General features: G+C 36.9%; 1 protein-coding gene and 1 long non-coding RNA gene across 6 annotated transcripts in view; one reads left to right on the top strand and one right to left on the bottom strand.

Moving 5' to 3' along the window:
• Nucleotides 1-24,053, top strand: part of ZNF385B (zinc finger protein 385B) — a 459,310-nt gene that overhangs the window by 229,764 nt on the left and 205,493 nt on the right. For 3 of the 5 annotated variants that reach the window (XM_053596751.1, XM_053596746.1, XM_053596742.1), the window contains exon 1: nt 15,171-15,292. The exons of the other annotated variants lie outside the window; for them this stretch is intronic. Coding sequence is in view for 2 of the 3 variants with exons in the window: in XM_053596746.1 (XP_053452721.1) it covers nt 15,283-15,292 (10 nt within the window). In the remaining variant the exon portion in view is untranslated. Of the gene's footprint in view, nt 1-15,170; nt 15,293-24,053 lie in introns of those variants that run through there. 5 annotated transcript variants of the gene reach the window in all.
• LOC128589894 (uncharacterized) lies at nt 4,576-18,089 on the bottom strand. Its single transcript, XR_008381151.1, has 3 exons — nt 17,817-18,089; nt 17,564-17,662; nt 4,576-5,011 (listed from the first exon to the last, which is right to left on the bottom strand). It is a non-coding gene; the product is annotated as an uncharacterized LOC128589894 (long non-coding RNA).

The following is a 24,053-nucleotide window of genomic DNA, read 5'->3' as shown; positions in this document are numbered from 1 at the left end:
GCGGTAACTCTAGGTCAATTGGGTTAAAACCAAATACCTAAAAACCACTTTATCAAAGGACCAAATTATTGAAGGAAGTCACCAATACAGTTGACCCTTAAACAATGTGGATTAAACTGCACAACATGTGCATTTTCCTCACATGTATGAGACAGCAAGCCCACTCCCTCTTCCCTCTTCTGCTCAGCCTACTCAATATGAAGATGACAGGGATAAAGACAGTTTGTACTTCCACTTAATGAATAATAAATACATTTTCTCTTTCTTATGACTTGCTTAACATTTTCTATTGTAAGAATACAGTACATAATACACATAACCCACAAAATATGTGTTAACTGTTCATGTTATCGGTAAGGTTTCCAGTCAATGGCAAGCTATTAAGTGCTGGGGGAGTCAAAAGTAATACATGGATTTTCAAGTGCATGGGGGATTGGTGTCCTCAACTCCTCCATTGTTAAAGGATCAACTAACTATATGCTGACTAAACAAAATCTTGATTTACTTTTTACTGCATAGAGTAAAAAGAAATTAGTTTTGCATGGGTTGAGTTGGGGAGAGCTGTAGGGAGCTGAGAACTATATGGAGTCAGTAGTTGGGGTACCTGGAATTGGAAGTTATCAGACTCTCTCCCTACCTGTGAGCCCTGACATTTATTCAGCCCCTATGTGCTGACCTCTGCCTCCATCTAGCAAGCAGTTAAAGTTAGAATCAACTTTAAAATTTCTTAAAATGCAGTTGTGATAACACAATGAAAAGCAGAATATCCAAAATCTATTGAAACACTCCATACACTATGCCTTGCTTCAAAGTTTGTAAATAGTTTTTAAAAATGGTAAATTTGTTGAAATTAATAAGTAAGCAGTTTTTCATTTGGAATAATTAATGAAAGAATCCAAGAAATTCTAAAATATTGGAAAATTGATAATGACTTTTAAAGGATTCAATAGAAATTAGTATCAGGTGAGGATTTCCCATGTAAAATTTGGGTTATATTTATAAGAAGAAATTCCAACAAGACTAAATCACCCATCGCCCTTTGACTTTTGACAAATTAAATATTCTTTAAAAGCATCTTAAAACCAATGTATTTGTTGATTACAGCCAAGAAAAATACATCATAGTTGCTCAATTGCAATGCAATTATTTAGTGACTAGTAATGATCTGTCTCCTTCACCATGTTAGAAAGTCTATGAGATCAGGAACTATGACTTTCTGGACACCTTGGTGTAAAGGCTGTACCCCCAGTGTTGTAGGCAGACGATATTTCTGGACACAGACGATATCACAGCTCTCACCCAACACAAACTTGTGAAAGCTACAGTACAGTCCGTGTCTTGAACTCTATTTCTTAAATGGCTTGCACATTAGAACCATCTCAGGAGGACTTCAAAACCTACCAACACCTGGGCTCTATCCCAGCAACTCTGATTTAATGGGTTTAAGTGGGGCCTGTTGTCAGTATATTTTTAAAGTCCCCAGATGATTCTAAAGTACAAATAAGACCCCTAAGCCCAGTTCACATGGCTATTTAGTGGCCTAGCCATAAGTGGAATCCAAGTTTCTTGACTTTTTCCCTCTATATTATAGTGGCTCTCAACATCAACACATTGAGGATGAAAATGAAGAAACAAATTTTTATTCTGGAGAGATGAATGGTTTCTTAAACTAGAAAGCCTTAGCCACTGGGGGTCATAAAATGCAAGGATGAAGTTTCTTTGGAGGTTTTTGAAGTTAAGATGGATTATCTATTTTCTGAGAAAAGTCTGTTAATACAATACTGATAGGCACTTCTTTTTTTTTTTTTTTTTTTTGTAGAGACAGAGTTTCACTTTATTGCCCTCGGTAGAGTGCCATGGCCTTACACAGCTCACAGCAACCTCCAACTCCTGGGCTTAGGCGATTCTCCTGCCTCAGCCTCCCGAGTAGCTGGGACTACAGGCGCCCGCCACAACGCCCGGCTATTTTTTTGTTGCAGCTTGGCCGGGGCTGGGTTTGAATCCACCACCCTCAGGCATATGGGGCTGGCGCCCTGCTCACTGAGCCATAGGCGCCGCCCTGATAGGCACTTCTAAACTCCATTTAAAATAAGGCTGAATTCGAGACAACTGGTAATTGAGACTGGGAGAAAGCAATCAGGAACAGCTGCTATGTTATCTCATTATTGACCAGTAGTTTTACACAGAGACTATCCAGATTACCAGGTAACGTGTGACCTGTCAGCGATGTGTTAAATAACTTTCCCAAAGTATCGGTATCGGTACAGGTGGATAAGCCAGAATCAAGTCCAGGCATTCTAATCCCAGATCCCTCTCTTAGCCTTCATCCTCCATTGTTCACAGTGAAGACTGAATTTGCTCTGGAGAACCTAATCAATAATTCTCATTTTTGAGAAAGCTAAATTAATGAAGAAAGTTATCTCTTCTTTAGATTGTATGTTCCACAAAAGTTTACCCATTCTTGTTCAATTTATTTACTTAAATATTTCCCTTCTCCAAGAAAAAAATGTCTGAATAATGAATGTGGATTGAATAATGAATTGAATATTGAATAATGGTGTGGTGTCTTGGACCAATGATTACATTTTCAGGAATTTTACCTGTTATTAAATATAGCCATTGTTTAATTATATAAACTTAAATGAGTTACATTTAAAATAAAAGTAACAAATATTCAAAATGCATTCCTTTCTAATCATTTTCCTATATTTTTCCAGTATCCATGCTCTTGAGGTTTTCCATGACTATTGTGTTCATGTAGTGGAAGCACCATGAAAAGGTTTGGTGCTCACGTTTCTTCCCAACTCCACATTCAGTTATGGTTTGGAATTGGCAGTGGTGAAAGTATTTACCCCATGATTTGGTAAACATTACTAATGAGAACTGAGAGCTGGTGGGTCAGCATTTACCACCACACCAGCACCATCATCCCTTCTTTAGAATGTTTAGCCTTCAAGAGGGCTCTATATTTTATATAGAGTTTACGTCATATAGCCGAGACCTCTAGTGTCTAAACTATATTAGTGCTGCAATATTTAAAAGTAGTTTAGAAGTTCTCGTCAGTTTTAACACAATTTTTTCAGAAGATAATCCATCTTAACTTTCATAACCACCAAAGAAGCTTCATACTTGTATTTCCTGACCTGCAGTGGCTAAAGCTTTCTGGTTTGAGAAACTCAAATTCATCCCTCTAGAATAAAAATTTGTTTCTTCATTTTCATCCTCAATTTGTTGATGTTGACAGCCACCGTAATAGGAAAAAGTCAAGATACTTGGATTCTGCTTGCGGCTAGGCCACTAAATAGCCATGTGACCAGGGCTTAGGGGTCTTATTTGCACTTTAGAATCATCTGGGGACTTTTGAAATATACTGACACCAGGCCCCACTTAAATCCATGAAATCAGAGTTGCTGGGTGGAGCCCAGGTGTTGGTATGTTTTGAAGTGCTCCTGAGATGGTTCTAATGTGTCGTCAATTTAAGAACATGTTCAAGATACTTAGAGCAAACAGTCTATATTAAGGTTCCAGCTGTGGGGCCAGAACTTTTGTTTTCAAATTCCCATTTCTCAACTTCCTAGCTGTGTAAGTTACTTACAATCTCTGTGCTTTTAGTTTCCTTTTGTGTGAAATTAGAATAATAATAACATATTAGTTAATAAAGGTGGAACACGTAGAGCAGAACCTGGCACTCAAGTAATCATTGCTGATCGTATTCTTACTAAGCAAGCTCTATTTTAGCTCTACGTTGTCTCCATACCTTGTGACATACAGTCATTTACATATTCAAATGCATCTTGATGTTCTTTTCACTCTACTTCATATCTTTCCTTCAGTTTTCTACCTTTTTTTTTTCTTTTTTTTGAGACAGAGTCTCACTATGTCACCCTTTGTAGAGTGCTATGGCATCGCAGCTCACAGCAACCTCAAACTCTTGGGCTTAAGTGATTCTCTTGCCTCAGCCTCCCAAGTAGCTGGGACTACAGGCGCCTGCCACAACGCTTGGCTATTTTTCTATTGCAGTTGTCATTGTTGCTTAGCTGGCCCAGGCTGGGTTCAAACCCACCACCCTCGATGTGTGTGGCTGGCACCATAACCACTGTGCTACAGGCACCAAGCCAGTTTTCTACCTTTTTAATTGTATCAATATTTCTTCCTTTAACTGCAGAAAATTCTTTATTTTCCTTTTAGTTGGAAAATCCTGGACAGGGTGAATTTCTTCAGATGGCTCAAAGCCACTGCTGAACAATATCTATTCTATCATTTTAATTAATCTGTAGAATTAACACTTTGTATTGGCAGAAAAAAGACGCCTTTCTTTACATTAAACTTTTATTTTTTCCCCTGGTGTATGATGTAGAAGCAATTCATTTTGTAGGTCCTGCTTTTGCAGGAACAAAACCAGTACACAAAGAAAGAAAAAGGAAGGATGAGGTAAGATGAACAAGTGGAGCAAAACACTTTGTCCAAATCTTTATAAGCAAAACAAAAACAAAGGAGAAAGAGCATTTTCTCCATTCAACTTGAAGAGGATCGATGACTGATTAGATGGAAATAAAGGAGAAGTCCTTATGGGTATACTATTTTATGAGCAAAATTCACTGGAAGAAGAGGCTGAGCAGTACTTCAGGAAAGGAGAATATTAGCTATTAACTCTAGGTTTGAGTGGCTTTGCACTTGTCAGTGATCATTGTGGTGATCTGTGTATAAGGCACATCTGAGCACTTGCTGGGCAGGTCTGGTTGTGACAAGTTCTTTCAGTGTTCCCCTGTCTAAAAAAGCCTTTATTTCTCCTTCATTGATGAAACTTAGTTTTGCAGAATAGAAAATTCTAGATTGGCAGTCTGTTGAGAAGACGGATGATGGGGCCTTTATCCCTCTGGCTTGTAAGGTCTCAGTTGCGCATCCGCATTGAGCCTGAGGGCTTTCCTTTGTGAGTCACATGAAGTTTTCACTTATGGCTTGCAGGAGTTCCTCCTCCACGTCCACTGCTGATGTTGGACAGTCTGATGACCTGTGAGCACATTGCATAAAGGGAAGTAAAACTCAGTTAAAATGGAAATCAAGCAGGGGGGAAATGGGGAGGATGGAATAAGTGCAAACCTACCTAACGGGTACAATGAACAGGACCTGGGTGACAGGCACACTTATAACCACAACTCTGGCATTATTAAAGCAATCCATGTACCAATGATATTTGAAAAAATTATTTGTAGCTCTGTAATACTTGGAAAGTTTTTAAAAAGGAGACTATCAGGACATAGCAAATCAAAAGCACAGACTACTATTGACTGTGGTGAAGGGAAGATTTAGGGTAACTACATGGGCATCACCAGCAACTGTTTTGAAATTGAGAACTAGAAAATATTAATTTAGTACTATGGTCTTCGGTGATCTTCATACAATTTTATATTTAGAAGACTGTAGAAATTAGCTCTTTAAATACCATCATTTGTTACTATTAATGGCATAGTAGCTAGTGTCTCAATCTGACTTATGGGTAGGGTGATACTTTAGAAACTTAAAAGAAATTGAGGACTATCACTTGTGATTGACTTTTGGTCTTGTGGTGAAAACTAGGTCTAGATAGATCAAAGGCCATTTCTCTTCACTAAAATTTGTTTGATTCAAGAAATAGCCTCATGCTAACTTAAGAAGGAAAAGGTTTGTTGTAAGTGAATCTCAGGAAATTCCGTGTTGGTCATTGCAGCTGGCTGGGACTCATGTACATACTAGTGTCAATGACCTGGAAAACCACAGGGAACCATCTTTTCTCTCAGAGTCAGTCTCGACCTTTCATGGTCACTTGCCCTCTCATATTATGCTCTTTTCTCTTTCTGGTGACCTTTCCTTCTTCCCTATAAATTATGACTTAAACTTGGCCCCTAGTTAACCTTGCTAAAGCTTGGCACTCTCTGCCATTTACTTGACTGGGTTCACAGCATCACAATTCTTGAGGGACTGATTGGCACATTGTTTTAAAGCACTCCTAAATCATTTATTTCCACCTGATTCGATCAGCTATGGCTGGAATGGGCTAGAAGTCAGGTGGTACAAGAAGAGGTCACATTAGGTAAAAGATGCGAGGGGTGGTCAAGCACTGGATATAAGCTTTGTATTCTGCCTTAATTACAAATGGGCTGGGGGGGTGGTGGGACTAAGGCTTTTCTAGCTAAAAGTTATAGCATGTGTGTAGTACATGATTTCTGTAGAATACTAGTGAACTAATGTGCAAGTTACAAGTCTTCCTGATTTATTGCTGTAGTTGCAGACTGTTTCAGGTTCACTTGATACTAGATAGATGTTTCTCTAAATTTTATTTGCTTGAATCATGATATGATGACTGCTGAGCATTCATAGAGGTACCTAGATTAAGCTGGGGAAAAAATACCAAATCAATATCTCTGAATCTCAGACTCATTCCATGGTGGTAAAGGAGTCACAGAGATGAAAAGTTTAAATCTTTTCTATTATGCCATTATACCCAAATACATTGATTAGTATAAAAAAAACATAATACAGACTTTATTATGCAAGTTGTTCATGAAAGACACAAACATCAAGTTTGTTGTTTCCTTCATCAGATGGGAGTTTGCTTCCTAATGTAGATATGTTTGACATTGGAGCCTGATCATAACTTGTATAGATTAGCCCTTTTGTTGAGAGAAATATGTGAGCAACAAAAGATCTCTGTGATCAGCATCAGAAAACATTAGTTTAACATAAGTTCCATGAGATCAGGGACTCTTGCAGCCTTAACACTCATAACAGTTCTTGGGGCAGAAACTCAATAAAGATATAGGAATGAATAAACATTCTTATGATTTTTCACTGGGCCTCAGTTCCTCCATTAATAAAATGAGAGCGGTTTGGAGTCATTTTATGTATTGTGATTCTATGATTATATGACATGTTTTCAAAATATCTATTTGTTAAACCTTTTCTTAAAAACTACATTCTCCATTTGAAAGCAAATTAAGTGATTTCTCCCAGAAAAAGCAATCCTTTACCTTTTTCTTCATAAGATGGTTTAAAATTTGTGTATGTGAATTATCTTGGAAAACAGTGTAACTGACAAAAATATTTTTATGGTTAATTGAATAGTACAAAATCAGATGAGGGAAAGCTGTAGCCATTTTCCTCTCAGACTATATTATAGCAGTTTTGACTTCAGTGAACTCAGCTCTTATATAATATTTTACATGATATTCAGTCTCATATTCAAATACCTATTGTAATCAGTTATTAAAAGAAAAGCCCATGATAATTCCCTTAATGAGTTTTCCTTCTTAGATTTTATGGTAATAGCAAATCTTAAAATCCCTTTGGGCTTCATCTCCCAAAGTTAGATTCATCTTAACACTTTTGTTTGCAGAATATCTTCTCACTATAAAATTGTCCAACTTGTCCAAAGTTTTATGGTTTCCTTTCCTGAATTTCTCTCTGAATATATGTCACAGGCAAACTAGTAAAAGCACAGTCCTCCCAGCTGGGGATCACTCACATGGGATAAATAGTCACAGAGTATTTTGCTGCCCTAGGCAAACTCTGCCTATGAGGACCAGCAGGCTTTGCATAAAAATAAGCAAGGTAGAGTGGGCACACGCTAAGCAGGTAGAGATTTTTTTAAAAAAAGAAAAGAAATGATAGTACTTCTAATTGATCCCTGTTGGAAAACTTGACACATATGAGCATCTATCTATCTTAAGAAAACCTACATTGCATTATTTGAACATCTGCTATCCAGTGTAGGATGGGAACCGGTGCTCTGTCTGGTGGCATTACTGATGTCATAATTCTTTTGATGTGTCCAGTTGGGCAGAGACCTGATGAGTCCAAACCATGTTCATTATACAGCATGTTTATGACATGACAGAAAATAAATAGTTTAATGAGGGCCATGTTTTAAAGGTTTTGGAGAGCCACATTTTCCCAGCATACAAGTTACTGACTTGTAAAAAGAAAGAAATGGCAGTGCTACTAGCATAGTGGTTTAAAAAGATTTAACATGTTGGGAAAAATTCCTGCATTAAGCCAATCCCTCGGCTGGACCTCCACTGTCCCCTCTCCCTAGGCTCCCAGTGCTCATCTGTGTGGATGCAAAGATGAAGATACTATAGGGGAGGGGATTAAGTCACTGAGGAGTTGTGGGAACTGATAACTGAGGCTTGCTATAAATATCGTATTACCATTATCCTCATTCCTTTTTGTCTTGTTTATTTTACACCATGTACTACACATTAGCATCATGGCCTTGATCAGTGTAAGCCTCCACTGGGTCTTTAGACCACATGCTTGCCCAGCCCTACATCCTTGCTCCAGTTGAATCAGAGCATCACTGGGGCCCAAGAGAAACTTGCTTAGGTCTCAATATTTACATACCATAAGGTTTTTAAGTGAGATAGAACATTTAATTAGCTAGTTTGACATGAATGTTTTTATAAACTGTTTTCTTTTTAAATAGCAATACCTCTCCTACTATAATTTTTAAAATGAGTTTTGTCTTTCAGTTTAGTGCAAAAAAGTTAAAACATAGAAAAGAGTAAAAAATAAGGCAAAATTTTCATAATACTTCAATTTTAACATATTTTGGAGTACTTTCCTCCAAACATGCTTTTTATAGTTATCCACATATACAAACCTTTGCATCACTATGCAACATATATATATATATATATACATATATATTTTTTACATGTTTGACCTTGATTGTATACTCAATTAGAGGTACTATGACCTTTCCATAGTGTCCCCACCTGTTAGATAGTACATTCTTATATCACTAAACACATTCTGCTGTTCGTTATTTAGAATGCTTCCATGTGCTTGGGATTATCCATAATGTGATGAACATCGTCATTCATATAACAATTTTAATTTTCTTTTTTATTCTGTTTCTTTTCCTAGCCCAGTCTGGATTCTCAGAACTTATATAATTCCTTAAATGTTAATTCTATTCAAATAAGTAGCAGCCTCGTTAATAACAGTTATCTTTCATCTACAGAGAGCTGTACTTTTGGAAAACTGCAGAGCTATGATTAGGCTATAATTTTTTCTCAGTTAAGCCTAATCTCACCAGAAATAATAGTGGTTAATGCTTTTAGGTGGTCTTAAGTAAAACCTACATACTAAGTATTGAAAATGAGTACTACTCAATAATTTTATATATACAAGAGACACTAAGTATGAGGACTCTTGAATTAATGGATAAGATATACTAGAACTTGATATTTGGCATGATAAAAAAAATCTGAAATAATGGTGTAGTTCAACCTAAAATGATACACTCTGAGATAGTTTCATGCTACACTGAAGGGCACAAGAAAAGGAAAAATCAAAAATCTCTCCTGAACCAAAACAACAACAACAACAACAAAAAAGAGAAACAAAAGGACTGCTTGCTTAAAAAAAAAAAAAAGAAGTTTCATTTACTTAAAACTATTTATATATTCAATTCCCCCAAATATGAAATTTTACTTTCTCTGGAAAATCACTACAAGAGAACTTTAGTTCAACCCTGCTGCCTCAATGCTCTGGTTTTATGAGGGAACTTGTAAGGAGCACTGGATTTGAAGGTTTGTGACTTTGGACTATGTGCTTATGCTGTCTTAGTCTCAGTGTCTTCCTCTGTATGATGGCTGTCATGAAAATTGAAAATAAAGCCCCAGCAGAGCTCCTGAGGCATGACTGGCTCTCAGTCAATGCTAATTCCATCTGCAACTGCTTTTAAATGCTAATGTCACATTATTTTAAAATAGAAGATTTTCAAATTCAATAGAACCTCTGTAAGTTGACCACCCAAGGAACTGTAACAAACTGGGCCACATAAGGAGGTGGTCAACATAAGGAACTAGGCCTACCGTACTGATACATACCTACAGCACGTGTCTGACCTATGAAAATTAGGTCAACTTACGGAGATGGTCAATGTAGGAAGATGCTCAACTATAGAGGCTCTACTGTAATTCCTCATCTTATTGAAAGTCATCAGTCATTCACTAAAACTGTACTAGTGATATGGGAATTTCACTAGCTGGGCACTGTGGCAGGCACCTATAGTCCCAGCTACGCTGGAGTCTGAGGCAAGAGAATCACCTAAGCCCAAGAGTTGGGGATTGCCGTGAGCTGTGATGCCACAACACTCTACAGAGAGCGACAAAGTGAGACTCTTGTCTCTGAAAAAAGTAAAAAATAAGCTGTACTAGTAGGGATATGGTTACCATTTTTTCATAAAGCCATAAGCATGTAGATAACTTGAGGAACGTTTGATAATGAATAAAAAAGAAATGAAAAGTGAAAACTCCAAAGTTAAGCAATTCTTGTATCCCCAGGTTACTCTGACTTTTTTTTACCCATAGCTAAATGGTCAAAAATTCAAACTACAACTTACCTAAGTGTAGCAATTTATGGTTTCAAATGCCATCATATTTACTTGGTTTGATCCTCACACAGCCAACATCACAGGCTGTAGAAGGTGAGTGAGCGATCAATCTTAGGCAAAACAGCTCATTAATACTAAAGCCAAAATTAGAAGATATCTTGTTTCTCTCTCTCAGGTCTTTTTACCATCAAAAAAAGAGAGAAAAATCAAAACTAAAATGATAGATTTTCTAAAAGTTAATGGAAGAGAAACTTCTAATCAAAAACTGTGCTCCTAAATGATTTTTAGTATTAAAAAAAATGAAAACAAATGAACCATGTATGTGCTTAAAAACTAGAAAAATTGGATGAAAATTAATCAAAATAAGTTAAGAAGCAGACATTAATAAAGATAAAAGCAATTATTAATGGAATAGACACATACCAGAAAAAAATGAATCAAATATTTTAAAAAGCAGCTGGTCCTTTGTGAGGGTTGGGGGAACTACTTAAATAGTCATCCAGGGCCAACCTGATGAAGGAAAAATGAGAAAAAGTACAAATAGAGAACATCTAAATTCTATCTAATCTTCCACACATAGATAATCATACTATTAGTCAAACTTTTTAGGGAAAGAGGGAGTGAGTGGTGGTCAGTTCTCCAATTCCTTTTATGAAATTAGCACATACTTAATAGCAAGCACACGGTAAAGCTGGTGCATGAGTTTGCTAAGGCTGTGGTAACAAAGTACCACAGACTGGATGGTGTAAACAACTAAAATTTAGTGTTTCACAGTTCTGAGGGCAAGAAGCACCCTTCCTAAAAAAACCACTCTCAATAAACCATGACATGAGCCTTAAAAAATGTTCCTCTGGATCTGATCTATGAATTTTTCATACAGCAGCTCATCACTTTGAAATATCTGTTCAGAGGAACTGGCAATTTCTTCTGTCATCAGTTAGTTACATTGGCCTGTGATAGGTAAAACTTCTGCATGTACCACCGTCCTTCTGCTTATGGTTACTTTTCTTTTATCCTTTAACACAACTGATTGCCACTTTGCAAGACAATCTGAAATTGCTATAATTCCCCCAATGATGAATATTTCTTTACTAATAACAGGAATATACCCCAGGCTTGTTTATTTGTCATCTTTGTATGTAATGACTTTTATTCTTTTTTTTTTTTTTATCGTTGGGGATTCATTGAGGGTACAATAAGCCAGGTTACACTGATTGCATTTGTTAGGTAAAGTCCCTCTTGCAATCATGTCTTGCCCCCAGAAGGTGTGGCACACACCAAGGCCCCACCCCCTCCCTCCTTCCCTCTTTCTGCTTTTCCTCCCCCCCCATAACCTTAATTGTCATTAATTGTCCTCATATCAAAATTGAGTACATAGGATTCATGCTTCTCCATTCTTGTGATGCTTTACTAAGAATAATGTCTTCCACGTCCATCCAGGTTAATACGAAGGATGTAAAGTCTCCATTTTTTTTAATGGCTGAATAGTATTCCATGGTGTACATATACCACAGCTTGTTAATCCATTCCTGGGTTGGTGGGCATTTAGGCTGTTTCCACATTTTGGCGATTGTAAATTGAGCTGCAATAAACAGTCTAGTACAAGTGTCCTTCTGATAAAAGGATTTTTTTCCTTCTGGGTAGATGCCCAGTAATGAGATTGTTGGATCAAGTGGGAGGTCTAGGTTGAGTGCTTTGAGGTTTCTCCATACTTCCTTCCAGAAAGGTTGTACTAGTTTGCAGTTCCACCAGCGTGACTTTTAATGTCAAAGGCATTAAAATGTGGCTTTCGTGTCAGGTAACAGTGTGGTTTTTTTCTTTTTAAAGAGTTAAGTTTTAATAAGCATTTCAAATGCAAGTTGAACTCAGTTCATGATATGACTTAAACATATGGTTAACTAAGAGGTAAGATGAACTGCTGTGATCAAGTTCATGCACACATTGACATGGACCACTGTAGTCATTTGTAGATGCCTTGTGGATAGTTACTGTGAGATGCAATTAAGGGTGGGTGCACCCTGATTCAGAGCTTTGAAAGTATGTTTTTAGAAGTTTTAGATTCTGGGCGGCGCCTGTGGCTCAGTCAGTAAGGCTGAGGCAAGAGAATCACTTAAGCCCAGGAGTTGGAGGTTGCTGTGAGCTGTGTGATGCCATGGCACTCTCCCGAGGGCCATAAAGTGAGACTATCTCTAAAAAAAAAAAAGTTTTAGATTCTATGTAATGCGGTAACAAAACAACTTACAATGGCAACTGTCCTCATTCTAGATCTTAGGGCAACCAAATGAGCTAGAGAGCAGTAGTCCTCGAAGTGTAATCCCAGGACAAATAACCTAAGTTTCACCTGGTATATTAGTCAGGGTTCTTCAGAGAGACAGAACTAATGTGATATAGACAGGATTATAGATAGAGGTATAAAGATAGATATAGGTGTAAGTACAGATAGATATAGATAGATTATCTTTACGGGATTTATTAAGGAAATTGACTCATGCAGTTCTGGAGGCTGAGAAGTCCTACACCAGGTTGTCTGCAGCTGGAGCCCTGGAATGTGGTGGCATGGCTCAGTCCAAGTCCAAAGGCCTTGGAACCTGGGAAGCCGATGGTGTGACTCGGTTCAAAGCTGAAGGCCTGAGAACCCAAGGCACTGCTGGTGCAATCCCTACAGTCCGAAGACCAGAGAGCCTGGAATTCTGATCTCCAAGGGCATGAGAAGAAGGGTGTCCCCGCTTGAGGACAGAGAGAGAGTGCACACACATGCTAATAATACATGTTTCCTCAGCCTTTGTATTCTACCTGACCCCAGGCTGGGTGGCTGGTGCCTGCCTACGTTGAGGATGGATCTTTCTCATTCATTCCACAGACTGAAAGGCCCATCTTTTCTGGAAACACTCCCACGCCCAGACACACCCAGACATAATGTTGTATCTCCATATCTTTTACTCCAGTTGACATAAATTAACAATCACACCTGAGAATTTATAAATCCAAATTCTCAGGCCCCATGGCAGACAGACTCAATCAGAAACTCTGAGGTTAGGGTCCAGCAACTTCTTTGAACAAGCCCTCCAGGGATTCTCATGCATGCTCAAGTGTGAGCATCACTGGGTTAAAGTGAATGGAAAGTCACAGGCAGGAGGAGACTTCCGTCAACATTTTTAGAAAAGTGCTTGTTAATGTGAACACATACACACACACACACACACATATCTCTACTTGGTACTTAAATCATCCAGTGTATGAATTTACATTTTCCTTTAGGATGCTACGTTCAAATATGTATGTATTTGACCTATATATTTTATACACATATATTTGATATGCAAGAGGCCTGCATTTTAAAATGGCGAAAACAGATCTTGGTCTATTTTGTCATTATCATCCTGAGCCATATTTCTTCCTTTATTCTCTATGCTGCAAATTATCCTATCTTCCTAATTTTTCCCCATTTTCCCTTTATCATCTGGATTCATTTCCCTTTTGTCCTTTTCTCGAATTCTCTGTCCCTCATTTTTCCTATTTTTAACTTCTTAAGCTTTTATTAAAATTTCAGATTAATATGAGAGTATAAATGATTAGGTTACAGTGTTTGCATTGTTAGGTAAGGTCCCTGTAAGGTTGTGTTTTCACCAAAATAAAAGTAGCTAGTCATGTAAAATTTGAACCCCCATATTAAGGCATATAGAAATATAAACAAATACCTGTAAAACGTCACTGTTTGGACTCTGGGAAGGTAGAGTTTAACTGCTATCCTCTCTTATTATAATGTTTAAAGGGTCTTATCTGTTGAAGGATAATTTTAAAGCAATTGCTAGAATATATACTATTTGGTCATGTTTCATTCATATAAAATAAAATGTTATTTTATATATCAGAAAGCACAGGCTCATAAATCACATTCAGCTCATTGGCTTTAGTGTTGGCTACAATGCTGTGTGTTCTTCCTTTGGGCCTAGATATATTTCCTTTTTGTTTGTTTGTTTGTTATTACATATCCAGTAGAAAAATAAAAAGAGATGAGATATTCCTTTGTTAAATGTTCACTGCAATATCCTTATTGATTTAAAACTGTAAGGCTTGTTCTTCTCTCAGGAGAAACCTATTTCAGAAGTAATCATCTCAGTATCAGAATCAAACAGACAATCCATTGTGAAAGTGAAATCTCATTGGCGGTTCAAGCTCATAACACCAAATAATAAATATATTTGCATTTTCTGATCCTTGATGAGTGATATAATTTTAATATTCAATCTTCCTTAAAAACATGCATAATATACAGAGTCTCTTTTGTAGCAGAATATCCTTTTAGTTTAGAGTGGAAAATATTTTTAAATACTTAGAGAAAGAACATTGAGGAAAAAAGAGGATAGTTAACTGTTTTGTTGTTGTTGTTGTTGTCTTTTTGCAGTTTTTTGCCCAGGCTGGGTTTGAACCCACCACCTCTGGCATATGGGGCCGGCACCCTACCCCTTTGAGCCACAGGCACCGCCCTGAGGATAGTTACATTTTTAAAAATATGTTCTTTTTATATTTTGCATAAGTTTAAATTTTTTTTTCTTTGTGAATTGAGGAAAACATATTACTTGGAATCTTAAAGAAACAGCATGATCAATTCAGAATACATCTCAAACTGCAGTGAAGTAACTTACTTTTCCATAATTTTTTTTGGCTCCCTCAGCAGAGGAGGCAACATCCACTGACAGTCCCAGTATTGTTTGTTAGTTTCAAACGAGGTACATAGTGGAGTTGGGCCAGTACTCCGGCAGGCTTAGTATACAAGGAAGAGTTTGTAAAGACTCACACTCAATCTGTTATAAAACTGGTGGCAGGTTAACGTACTTCTCAGCATTTGATTTATTTGTTGTACAGAAATTATAGGCTGGCTGAATTGACTATTGCTAAGAAACATGCTTCTAGGTAAGTAATATAATTTACAAAAAGTAGATATTTTTTCTAAAGTGATAGAAAATGTATGTGTAGGTATACTTGGCTTTAGTTACAATTTTCCAGAGTTGTACAGATTTCTCATTATTTTTGTTCCATAAGATTTTTAGGTGACGATATTTGGCAGTTTAGAACAATCTTAGAAATGTATGTATAAGTTAAGCAGTTGTGATTGGCACTTTACCTGTATTTTTTTCTTTCCATTAAAATCAGCATAACATTTTGGGGTTTAATCGGAAATTGTTAGAGAGTCTTCATGTTCTAAATATTAACATGATTCTTGTGTAAAAGTATATTGGACTTCTTTATGTTGTTAAAATGCTCAGATATGTTTTCTAAAAAGGACTGGTTTATATGATTATTTTATTAATATTTAAAATAAATGGAAATACCTAGATTGTCAGCTTTAAAATTAGCTTCAGGTAGTAGAACATTGAAAAGGTAAAATATTAACATGCTGCATATTTTTAGTAATATTTGTAATTACACAATATAAAATATTTTAAATATCACATTTGCATGCATTGGTCTTAAACGAAATCTCACAAAACCTTTCAAAGAAGATGATATAGGAAGCTTTCTCATTTTATAAAGGAACATAATTAAATAAGAATTTCATTGGAAGCTACATAAACATTTTAAAATGCTTCTTTTACTGTCACGTTCATATTATAAAACAATGGATGAATTTTATGTCTTAGATTATTTATTTGAAAAACATTTTCCTAATAGTATAAATTACTAAGTGCACAATGAGTTGAGGAATTTTCCAGTTACTATTGGTTAAGCAGATATCTGAAATCTCCAGGAAATTAGGTGAAAACATTTTTTATTGCAATGATTATTCTTTGACCATTTGTACACATTACCTCCTATGTGAGAACAATTTCAGTCTTTATTTTTGGGTTATTGAGAATATCACTATTTAGGGATGTTTGATAATCCATTTGGGATAAAGTAAACATAACTATGTTAGTAGTTTATATGTTTATTTTGTTATCAGTGCATTTGAATAACTCAAATAGCAGGTCAATCTGCACAGAGGAGACAGATTGATGATTTGTTGGAGGGTCAATTTTTGCTATAATTTCAATTACTATTCTACTTGGTAACAGTGTACTACAAGTGAAGAAGACCTAGTAGTAATGGTTTAGGAATTAGGAGACCAGATTTTTGTCCTGGCTTCTTAACACCCTTCCTAACCATCCCTCACAAAATAATTTCTTAAAAGTTTTACTCTATTTTTGCTATTCCACTTCTAGATTTTTTTTTTTTTAATCCTGGTGTGATATTTTCATAGATGTTATTAGCCTGTGATGTTGAAAATGCTATATATGGGTATGCAAGACACTGGGTGTTTTAAACAAGGGCTGTCCTTTCACATGGGAGCTCCCTTCAGGTCATAAGGTTCAATGCCATTGGTGGGAAGTAAGGGATGTAGGTGATTTACGAGAATGGATGTGGCCTCTGGAAAATGTGACTAACTTGTGTGAAGTTACCACAGGTTGCTAATTATTTACCAAGCTCCTGACACATGCTTGTTTCACAATCCCCAGAACCCGAAAATTCAGACTTGAAGGTATTTATTTTATAAGTGTCCCTGCAGTTGAAATTATCTGTCTAATATCTTCTCACAGGCAAAAATCTCAAAATATTTTTACAGCATTTAATGACCTCTCCATTTGATTGAAAAAGTTTGCAAACTGGAGTTTTCCATTATTTCACTGAGGATGAAGTGGCAAGGCACGAGCTTGAAACGCCAGGAGTTTGAACCCTTCTCCTGTGCTTCCGAGGGGTTTCAGGGAAATCACTTGGCCTTTCTGCACTTGTTTCCTTTGTAAATGAGGATACAAATATTAAAGATTTCTGTAAAGGATTAACTAGGTAATGTTTATAAAGTGTCAAGTAAAGTACTTTAAGCCTTTAATTTGGTAACAGTAAATGGTAGACAATTATTGTTGTCTCATTAAATTATTGACTGTTGATTTCTTTTTGTATTCACTACACTTTTTAAGATTTCTGAAACTGGGTTTTGTGAAGTTCTATACTTTCGTGTTCCAATAAGATGAGTGAAATATTTTCCTGTGTGAATTTAGAGTCAACCAGAGCTAACTCTAAATTATAGTTGTGAGCTATGATTATATCAATGGTTAAGACTCCTTTGGCCTGGAGGAGTAAGAAGTTATATTTTGCCGTGCCTGTGAAAGAAGTATTTGTGAATTCACCTCTGTCTTCTATTCATACCTCAGTTAAAATGAGCCTTGGTGTTGAGCAGTTTCTTTGGAACATTACATAAACTTGCTTATTCTTGGCCACACAGCAGTTGGGAATATGCAAACAGACCTGAAAGGAACCAAACAGCAAATTCATTGCAGGCAGGAAACCTAATATTTACATAATAATCAATAGGGTGATGGCCACTGAGGTGGCTTATGACTAAGTTTTCTTGTTCATCATGAATGGGAGCTAGCGTATTTTTTTAAAGGATTTAACTTACGTTAAAATCTTCAACAGGACCAGACAAGCACAACTGTAGCGTGGATATTTCAACACCAGAGGCTCTGTTCCTCCCTGTTCTCCTACTCCCGTGTAGGGGGGCCTCACATTCTCCTTTCCCCTGTCAGACTGCCTTTCTGATCGTCTCTTCACACCGAGATATAAATGGTTTATAGAGGTTCATTCACATCTTCTATGTATTTGCATTTTAATGCACTGGAGAAACTTCAAGCTAAAAATCAAAAGCCCTAAGCCCATACAGTTATAAGCAACAACAGTGACTTGGGAGGTTTTGGAGAAACAAGGAGGTACATCCTCTCGATCTGCATTCTCATTGCCTCCCAGGGGTAAACATTTATTCTAGGGGGAAAACAAAGTAACCAACTTACTTTTCTTATATGTAATGCATAGATATTCATATGATGCATAAACAAATATATGGCATATCTCCAGTATTAAGATTTCATGGGGGGTGATTAAAGTGTCTAAGAAGGCCCCTGAGGACAGTGATAATGAAAAAAAAAAGGTTGTGCAGCTCTGCTGTAGATGACAGCAGTATTTGAGGGTTCTATAAGCCTACAGAGTGGGAATTTTCACTGACTTGTTTCTAAATGCTTATAAAATAAGGTAACTAATGCCTGATTTAGTGCTTACATTCAAAACTAATAAATCAAATACAGTCATACCTTATGCCAGTCTTCTTTTTAGCTGTAAGAAGAAATAGAGAGGAAAGACTTGAGAACAAGATACACTTGAATCTCAGCTCTACCTTTGTTTGCTTTTTTTTTTTTTGCAAATTGCCAAATTGCATACATACCCTCTCCTCTGTAAGCCTCAGTGTTTTTGTCAGTAGTTCACTTAGGGGTCATAGTGTCCACCTGGTGGGATTCCAGGATCATAAGGAGTATCCATAAAACTTCCCACAGGTTGCCTGGTATGTAATAAGCACATGCCAGTTAGTAGCTATGATTTCATGTGTTGTGTCTTTTATATCACTCACGGGCTTTAAAAAATTATTACAGAAAAGAAATTTAGATTTGGGAGATAAAAGTATTATTGTCCATGAAGGACAAAGGTCCCTCTAATACAACTGTTAATACTGTCCATACAAAGAAAGATAAATGTGTAGCACTCCTTTAAACCAGTGACCAAACCTATTAAAAGAAATCAAAAAGGCAATAAAATCTAAACTAACATCTCTAGATCTAATGTGATCTCTGTTAAATGTAAAATGATCGATAGTCCTGGAAGTTCTGTTGAAATATGTTTTCTTTATGTGCTACACTGCAATTAGCTTTAAAGTCATTGTTTTATTTCCCGTAGTGTCACGAGAACTGAAGGTCATTGGGAATTCACATGTGTTGTGACATTACTTTTGCTGAGAACATTATCATTCCCTTACTCTGTAGACGTGACTTGTGCCTTTAGATGGTCACTGACATGCATGGAATTGTAGGACAGATAAAGAAGTTAATTGAAAGGAAGTAGCATTTCAAATACGAGAATTCATGTGGAGTTGGGTGAACTTCAGTATTGATGTTACTCTGTGGAGATTTTGTTTCCTTAAAGGGACTGTTTATAATTTACCCTATCTCTCTATCTCCCTTTCTCTCTTTCCCCCCAAAATACTTACACTTATTCTGCTTTTGTGATCTGTTCTTAAAACTCTAACCTGACAAGATTGTTTCCAGGTTATTTTACTTTCTTTTATTTTGTAAAATTAATATCCACCTATAAAGGTGAAAATCTGACAGAGAAGAAGTACTTTAATTGTAAGCATTGCAATGTGGCAAAACAGAATAAATGAGCAAGTCTGATATGCATGACATATTCTCTTTTGCCTTTTCAGCTTCTTTTTTTGGTAATTTATCTCCTCAACAATGTTTCCACTTTTCAGTCATAGAAGTTATTTAATAATGAATAACCACGGAGTAGTGTTCTTCATGCCAGAGTATGGCTTCGTAATTCGTGGCTCAACAGCAGAAAACAGGATTCTAAAAAGCAGAGTTAAAAGAATTGTATATGTAGGCAACACATTTATTCAGCAGAAATAGCCCTCAAGTAGTGGGATTCAAAAAGTAACCATGATACAATTATTCAAGACTCTTTCTAACTTTCCAGGGAACAGAGAGAACAGAGTTTCCCAGGGTAGATAAACATCACATTTCAAAAACACATAAGAAATCAAAGAGCCTCATTTGGAATAAAATGTTTTGGCTCAGATTCTGTCTCCAGATGCTTTAAAAATCATACTCCAAGACGACTTTGTAAGAAGGTTTGACTTCAAGAAGCCGTTATTCTAAAAAGTTGGGATAAGAATATATGCATACTAAGTTATATCCTGGAAGTTCTGGTGCACAGTAGGTAGTCTCTCATCCATGTACAATTATTTCAATTCTACTTACTTGAAATAATTCCAATGAAAGAATATGAGTATTTTCAGAGTAGTATGAAGCAACATTTTAACAGAAATAGTAAAATTCAAAATAGAGTTCATTTGAGGAATAACTAGTGAAATAATTTTCCCAAACATGGAAATCTTGTCATGCTCAAGAGCTATGTGAAAATAATCACATACTTGAACTTGGAACCCCAGAGTCATGAAGAATTAATATGGTATTCTTCATCTCTTTTTATTTTAATTAAAATAGGTACAGTGACTTCATCAAGATATCTTATCTAGGAAAGTTAGAATTAGAAAGCAACCTTCTTTCCTATTCTGCCTCCCTCTGTTCCAGAAAAGGTGGACAAGAGCCCTGGTCCAGGTGATAAGGTCTCCTGTCTCCTGGTGGAAGGTCACATAATGGGCCCTACTCTGTTCCTTGGTTCTATCTGCATCTCTCACCAAATTCAAGGTCTTTCTTTTTTTAATAATTTACTCAAAAATGTATTGTGCCAAATCCATGACCTTTCTCTGTTAACATTGTTTTTGCTTTTATTCTCTCTTGTGCATTTCTGTTTCTTTCTGTGGAAATATTTCAAAATAATTTGGATAAGTCTTGTCACATATCTTTTATTCATTAACAAAGATTAAAGTGGTGGTGGGTAATGTGGGGAAGGTGCTGGTCAGTCTGAATTTGTTCACTGGCTGGGGGGTTGCTGAAATGAGAGAACACTCAGTGCTACTGGCCACTTACTGTCTTTGTTTTTCTTTCTTTATAACCCTTTTAGACCTTGTAGGGTATTTTAATGTAGTAGAAGAAAACAGAGGTGTTTTTGTTCGATAATTGATTTGTTCCTGTCATATCGATTCTAAGTCTATGACAAGTAGCAGAGCCTAACTCTCTTTTCTGTCTGCATCAGTCAGAGGTCTGCCTGAATATTCAAGCACAGTCAGCTCAGATTTGCAATGAGAATTTAAGGAGGGGCTTCTTTACAGAGATGTGGTGGGCTTAGGGGAGTTAACTACAGATGCGAAAGTACCTATTGACCCACCGTAAGCTCCTCTGTTCCTCCCAAGAGGGAATGAGAGGTAATGGAGAGGTGTCTAAATCTGGTAAGAGCTGGAAGGAAGTTATCAACAGGAACTGTTCCCGAGGAAAGGCCACTGCCAGAATTCAGCAAAACGGACACCCCGACTTTTCTCTTCTTCTGTCTCTTCCTCCCATTAGTTGAGCCCAACCTGGAGCTGCAAGAGTTGCAGTACAGAGGAGAGGAGGACCCCATCTCACACTTCACACCAAACTCACACCTCACCCCCAGTGTGAGCAGAGAGTAGAGAGGATCTGGTAGCAGAGAACTAGCAGACCATGCGGTCTCTTAAACTCATCCCAAATACCTTGTCCACCACTTTTCAATCTGACAAGAATTGATGGGCAGGCTCCTCCAGTGCACCACATTCTTCTCTACTTTCCTAATGCTCTAAGATAAAATTTGGCTTTTAAATACTTTTTATTTCAACTCAGGATCCTTATTGCAAATGTTAGTTGTCGTAATATGCAGCAGTAGTGCACAGGGTCTAAGGAGAAAGATCTGTTCCCATCCCACTTTGTCGTGCTTTGGAATTTTGACCTGCCTTTTAATCATCTACTGGTATTCTGTGGTGGCAACTGGCATGTGTCACAGATACCCATGAGCCTGTCTATACTGGCTCTGCTCCTAGTTCTGAATTCAAATGTTTTCATTCTTCTATGTATTTATTTAGAAAAGAGTTAACCATTGCTTTAGTTATTTGTTGAACACATTTTTACTGATCATTTATTATAGGCTAGGTACTCTGTTAGGAAGGCCCTGAGGACATCAAAGGAAGCAAAGCAGAACAGTTTCCTGTCCTTCAGCAGTTGTCTCTCTCTCTCTCTCTCTCTCTCTGTCTCTCCCCCTCTCTCTCTCTTTCTCTCTCCCTGCCTACCCCATTACTCTCTCTCTCCACCTCGCTCTCTCCCCTCACCTTTTCTAAACTAGGGCTTTGAGAACTCAGGGACTCTCTTAAGAATTCTTTCTCTTCTAATGCTTTCTGGTGTGTGTGCATGTGGAGGGAGCACATATTCTGCTGTTTTGCTCAATTCTGAACACTTGAGGTTACCAAATAGATAAGGTATTTATTTATAATACTCTATTTTGTGTTACTTTTATTCATTCATGAAAATGTTTTTCCCTGAGCATCTACTATGGATGAGTATATGTAGAAATTGAGCGATTAATAAGGTAACTCCATATTCAGGGTATGGTTCATCTGTTCATCTTGGTGGGAGCACATATGCAAATAACTGCAGTGGCAGGGTGTCAAAGCTCTGGGACCAGCAGATGACTTCATTGTTTTGGATTAGGGCGACTATGACAGTTGCAGTAATAACCATAATACCCAATTTCCTGCCTATTCAGGCCAGAAGTTTGAAGATTCACTTTTATTTAATAGAAGTTCCGTAAGTACTTACTTGTGAAATCAGTGTTTCCCAGAATACATTGGCACCAGCTATTCAAGTGTTTAAAATGCACATAAAACAATTCCAAGCACAGTTTCAAACTGGGATAAACGACCTGAGTCTGAATTAGGGAGCTCAGTAGAAACTGTGTTTCCAGGGATCATTGGGCATGCACTTTATACTAGTACCATGTGTTGTACTAGTCTATAGTCCACATTCCAGGCAGATACCCATTGAAACTGTATAAAATGGAACCACATAATCATGACAAACTTGACCTAACAGTAGTCAACATTACCAGTAGATCTTAAGGCTTGTAACTATGGACCCTTTATTGCTACTTGGGAGGTCATAGTCCTTGTTATGTTTCCAAATCTGTATCTTAAAATGCTTCGTCTAGGCCAGTTTTCTGATGCTCTGACATATTGTAAAGAAGGCTCAACAGTTCTGGTTTTTAATCTGAGACTAAAAGTTTTCTCTGGCAGTGTAGTTTTGGCAGGACAGTTTGGCTCTTTCTCCTTTTCTATGAGATAGAAAGAAACACTCCTATGGAAAGCATTTGCATCTCCTCCAGACTCTTTTTTTTTTTTTTTTTTTTTGGTTTGGAAAAAAGATATCCCTGATAAAGAAAAGGGAAGTGAATGTTAGCCATTTTCCATTAAGAGGACGATCTTCTGCAGTTTCATCATAATTTCCATAGCACCTGGATTCACACCGGAGCTCTTGCTTTAACTCCAGCTCATCCTTCTCATCCTTCATGCCACTCACAGGCCAAGGAGGCCTTTGTAAAGTGACAGTGGATTCTCCTTTATTTTTCTGTAGATCTATTTATAGAAGTTCTCATAAAAATGTATCAGGGACTGTCTTATTAGAATTTAGAATTTTGGTTTTGTCTTTATTATTTTATTTGTAGTGAAAGAGGTTGAGTGTTTATATACTTTATGATATATAGTGTTTCCAATGAGCTGGGAAAAGCTATAAACTTTTAAAATATAGTATGATTAGCTATATTTTTAAATACAGGCAAACCTCCATAGTTGACCAGCTCCCCACCTTGGCCACCTTTTTAAGTTCCCCTTATTTTCTTTATACATTGATGCTTGAATTATTCACACATATATATGTAAATATACACACACACACACACACACACACACACATATATATCTCAGGTTATGTGAGGATACAAACAGCTAGGTTACAGTATTTGCATTTGTTAGGGAGAATCCATCTTGTAATTGTATCCCACACACAAAAGATGTGCCATATACCTTTTCATTGTGCCCATTAAGTAGAGGGACACCAATACTCACCTCTCCTCTCATCTTCCCCCTCCCCATTCCTCCTCGACTTAATTCAGTTGAATTTTTCTCTTA

The sequence above is a fragment of the Nycticebus coucang genome, chromosome 7 (genome assembly GCF_027406575.1).
Source record: "Nycticebus coucang isolate mNycCou1 chromosome 7, mNycCou1.pri, whole genome shotgun sequence".
Lineage (NCBI taxonomy): Eukaryota > Metazoa > Chordata > Mammalia > Primates > Lorisidae > Nycticebus > Nycticebus coucang.
Note: the sequence above shows the minus strand (reverse complement) of the source record. Positions and strands in the feature narration are given on the sequence as shown.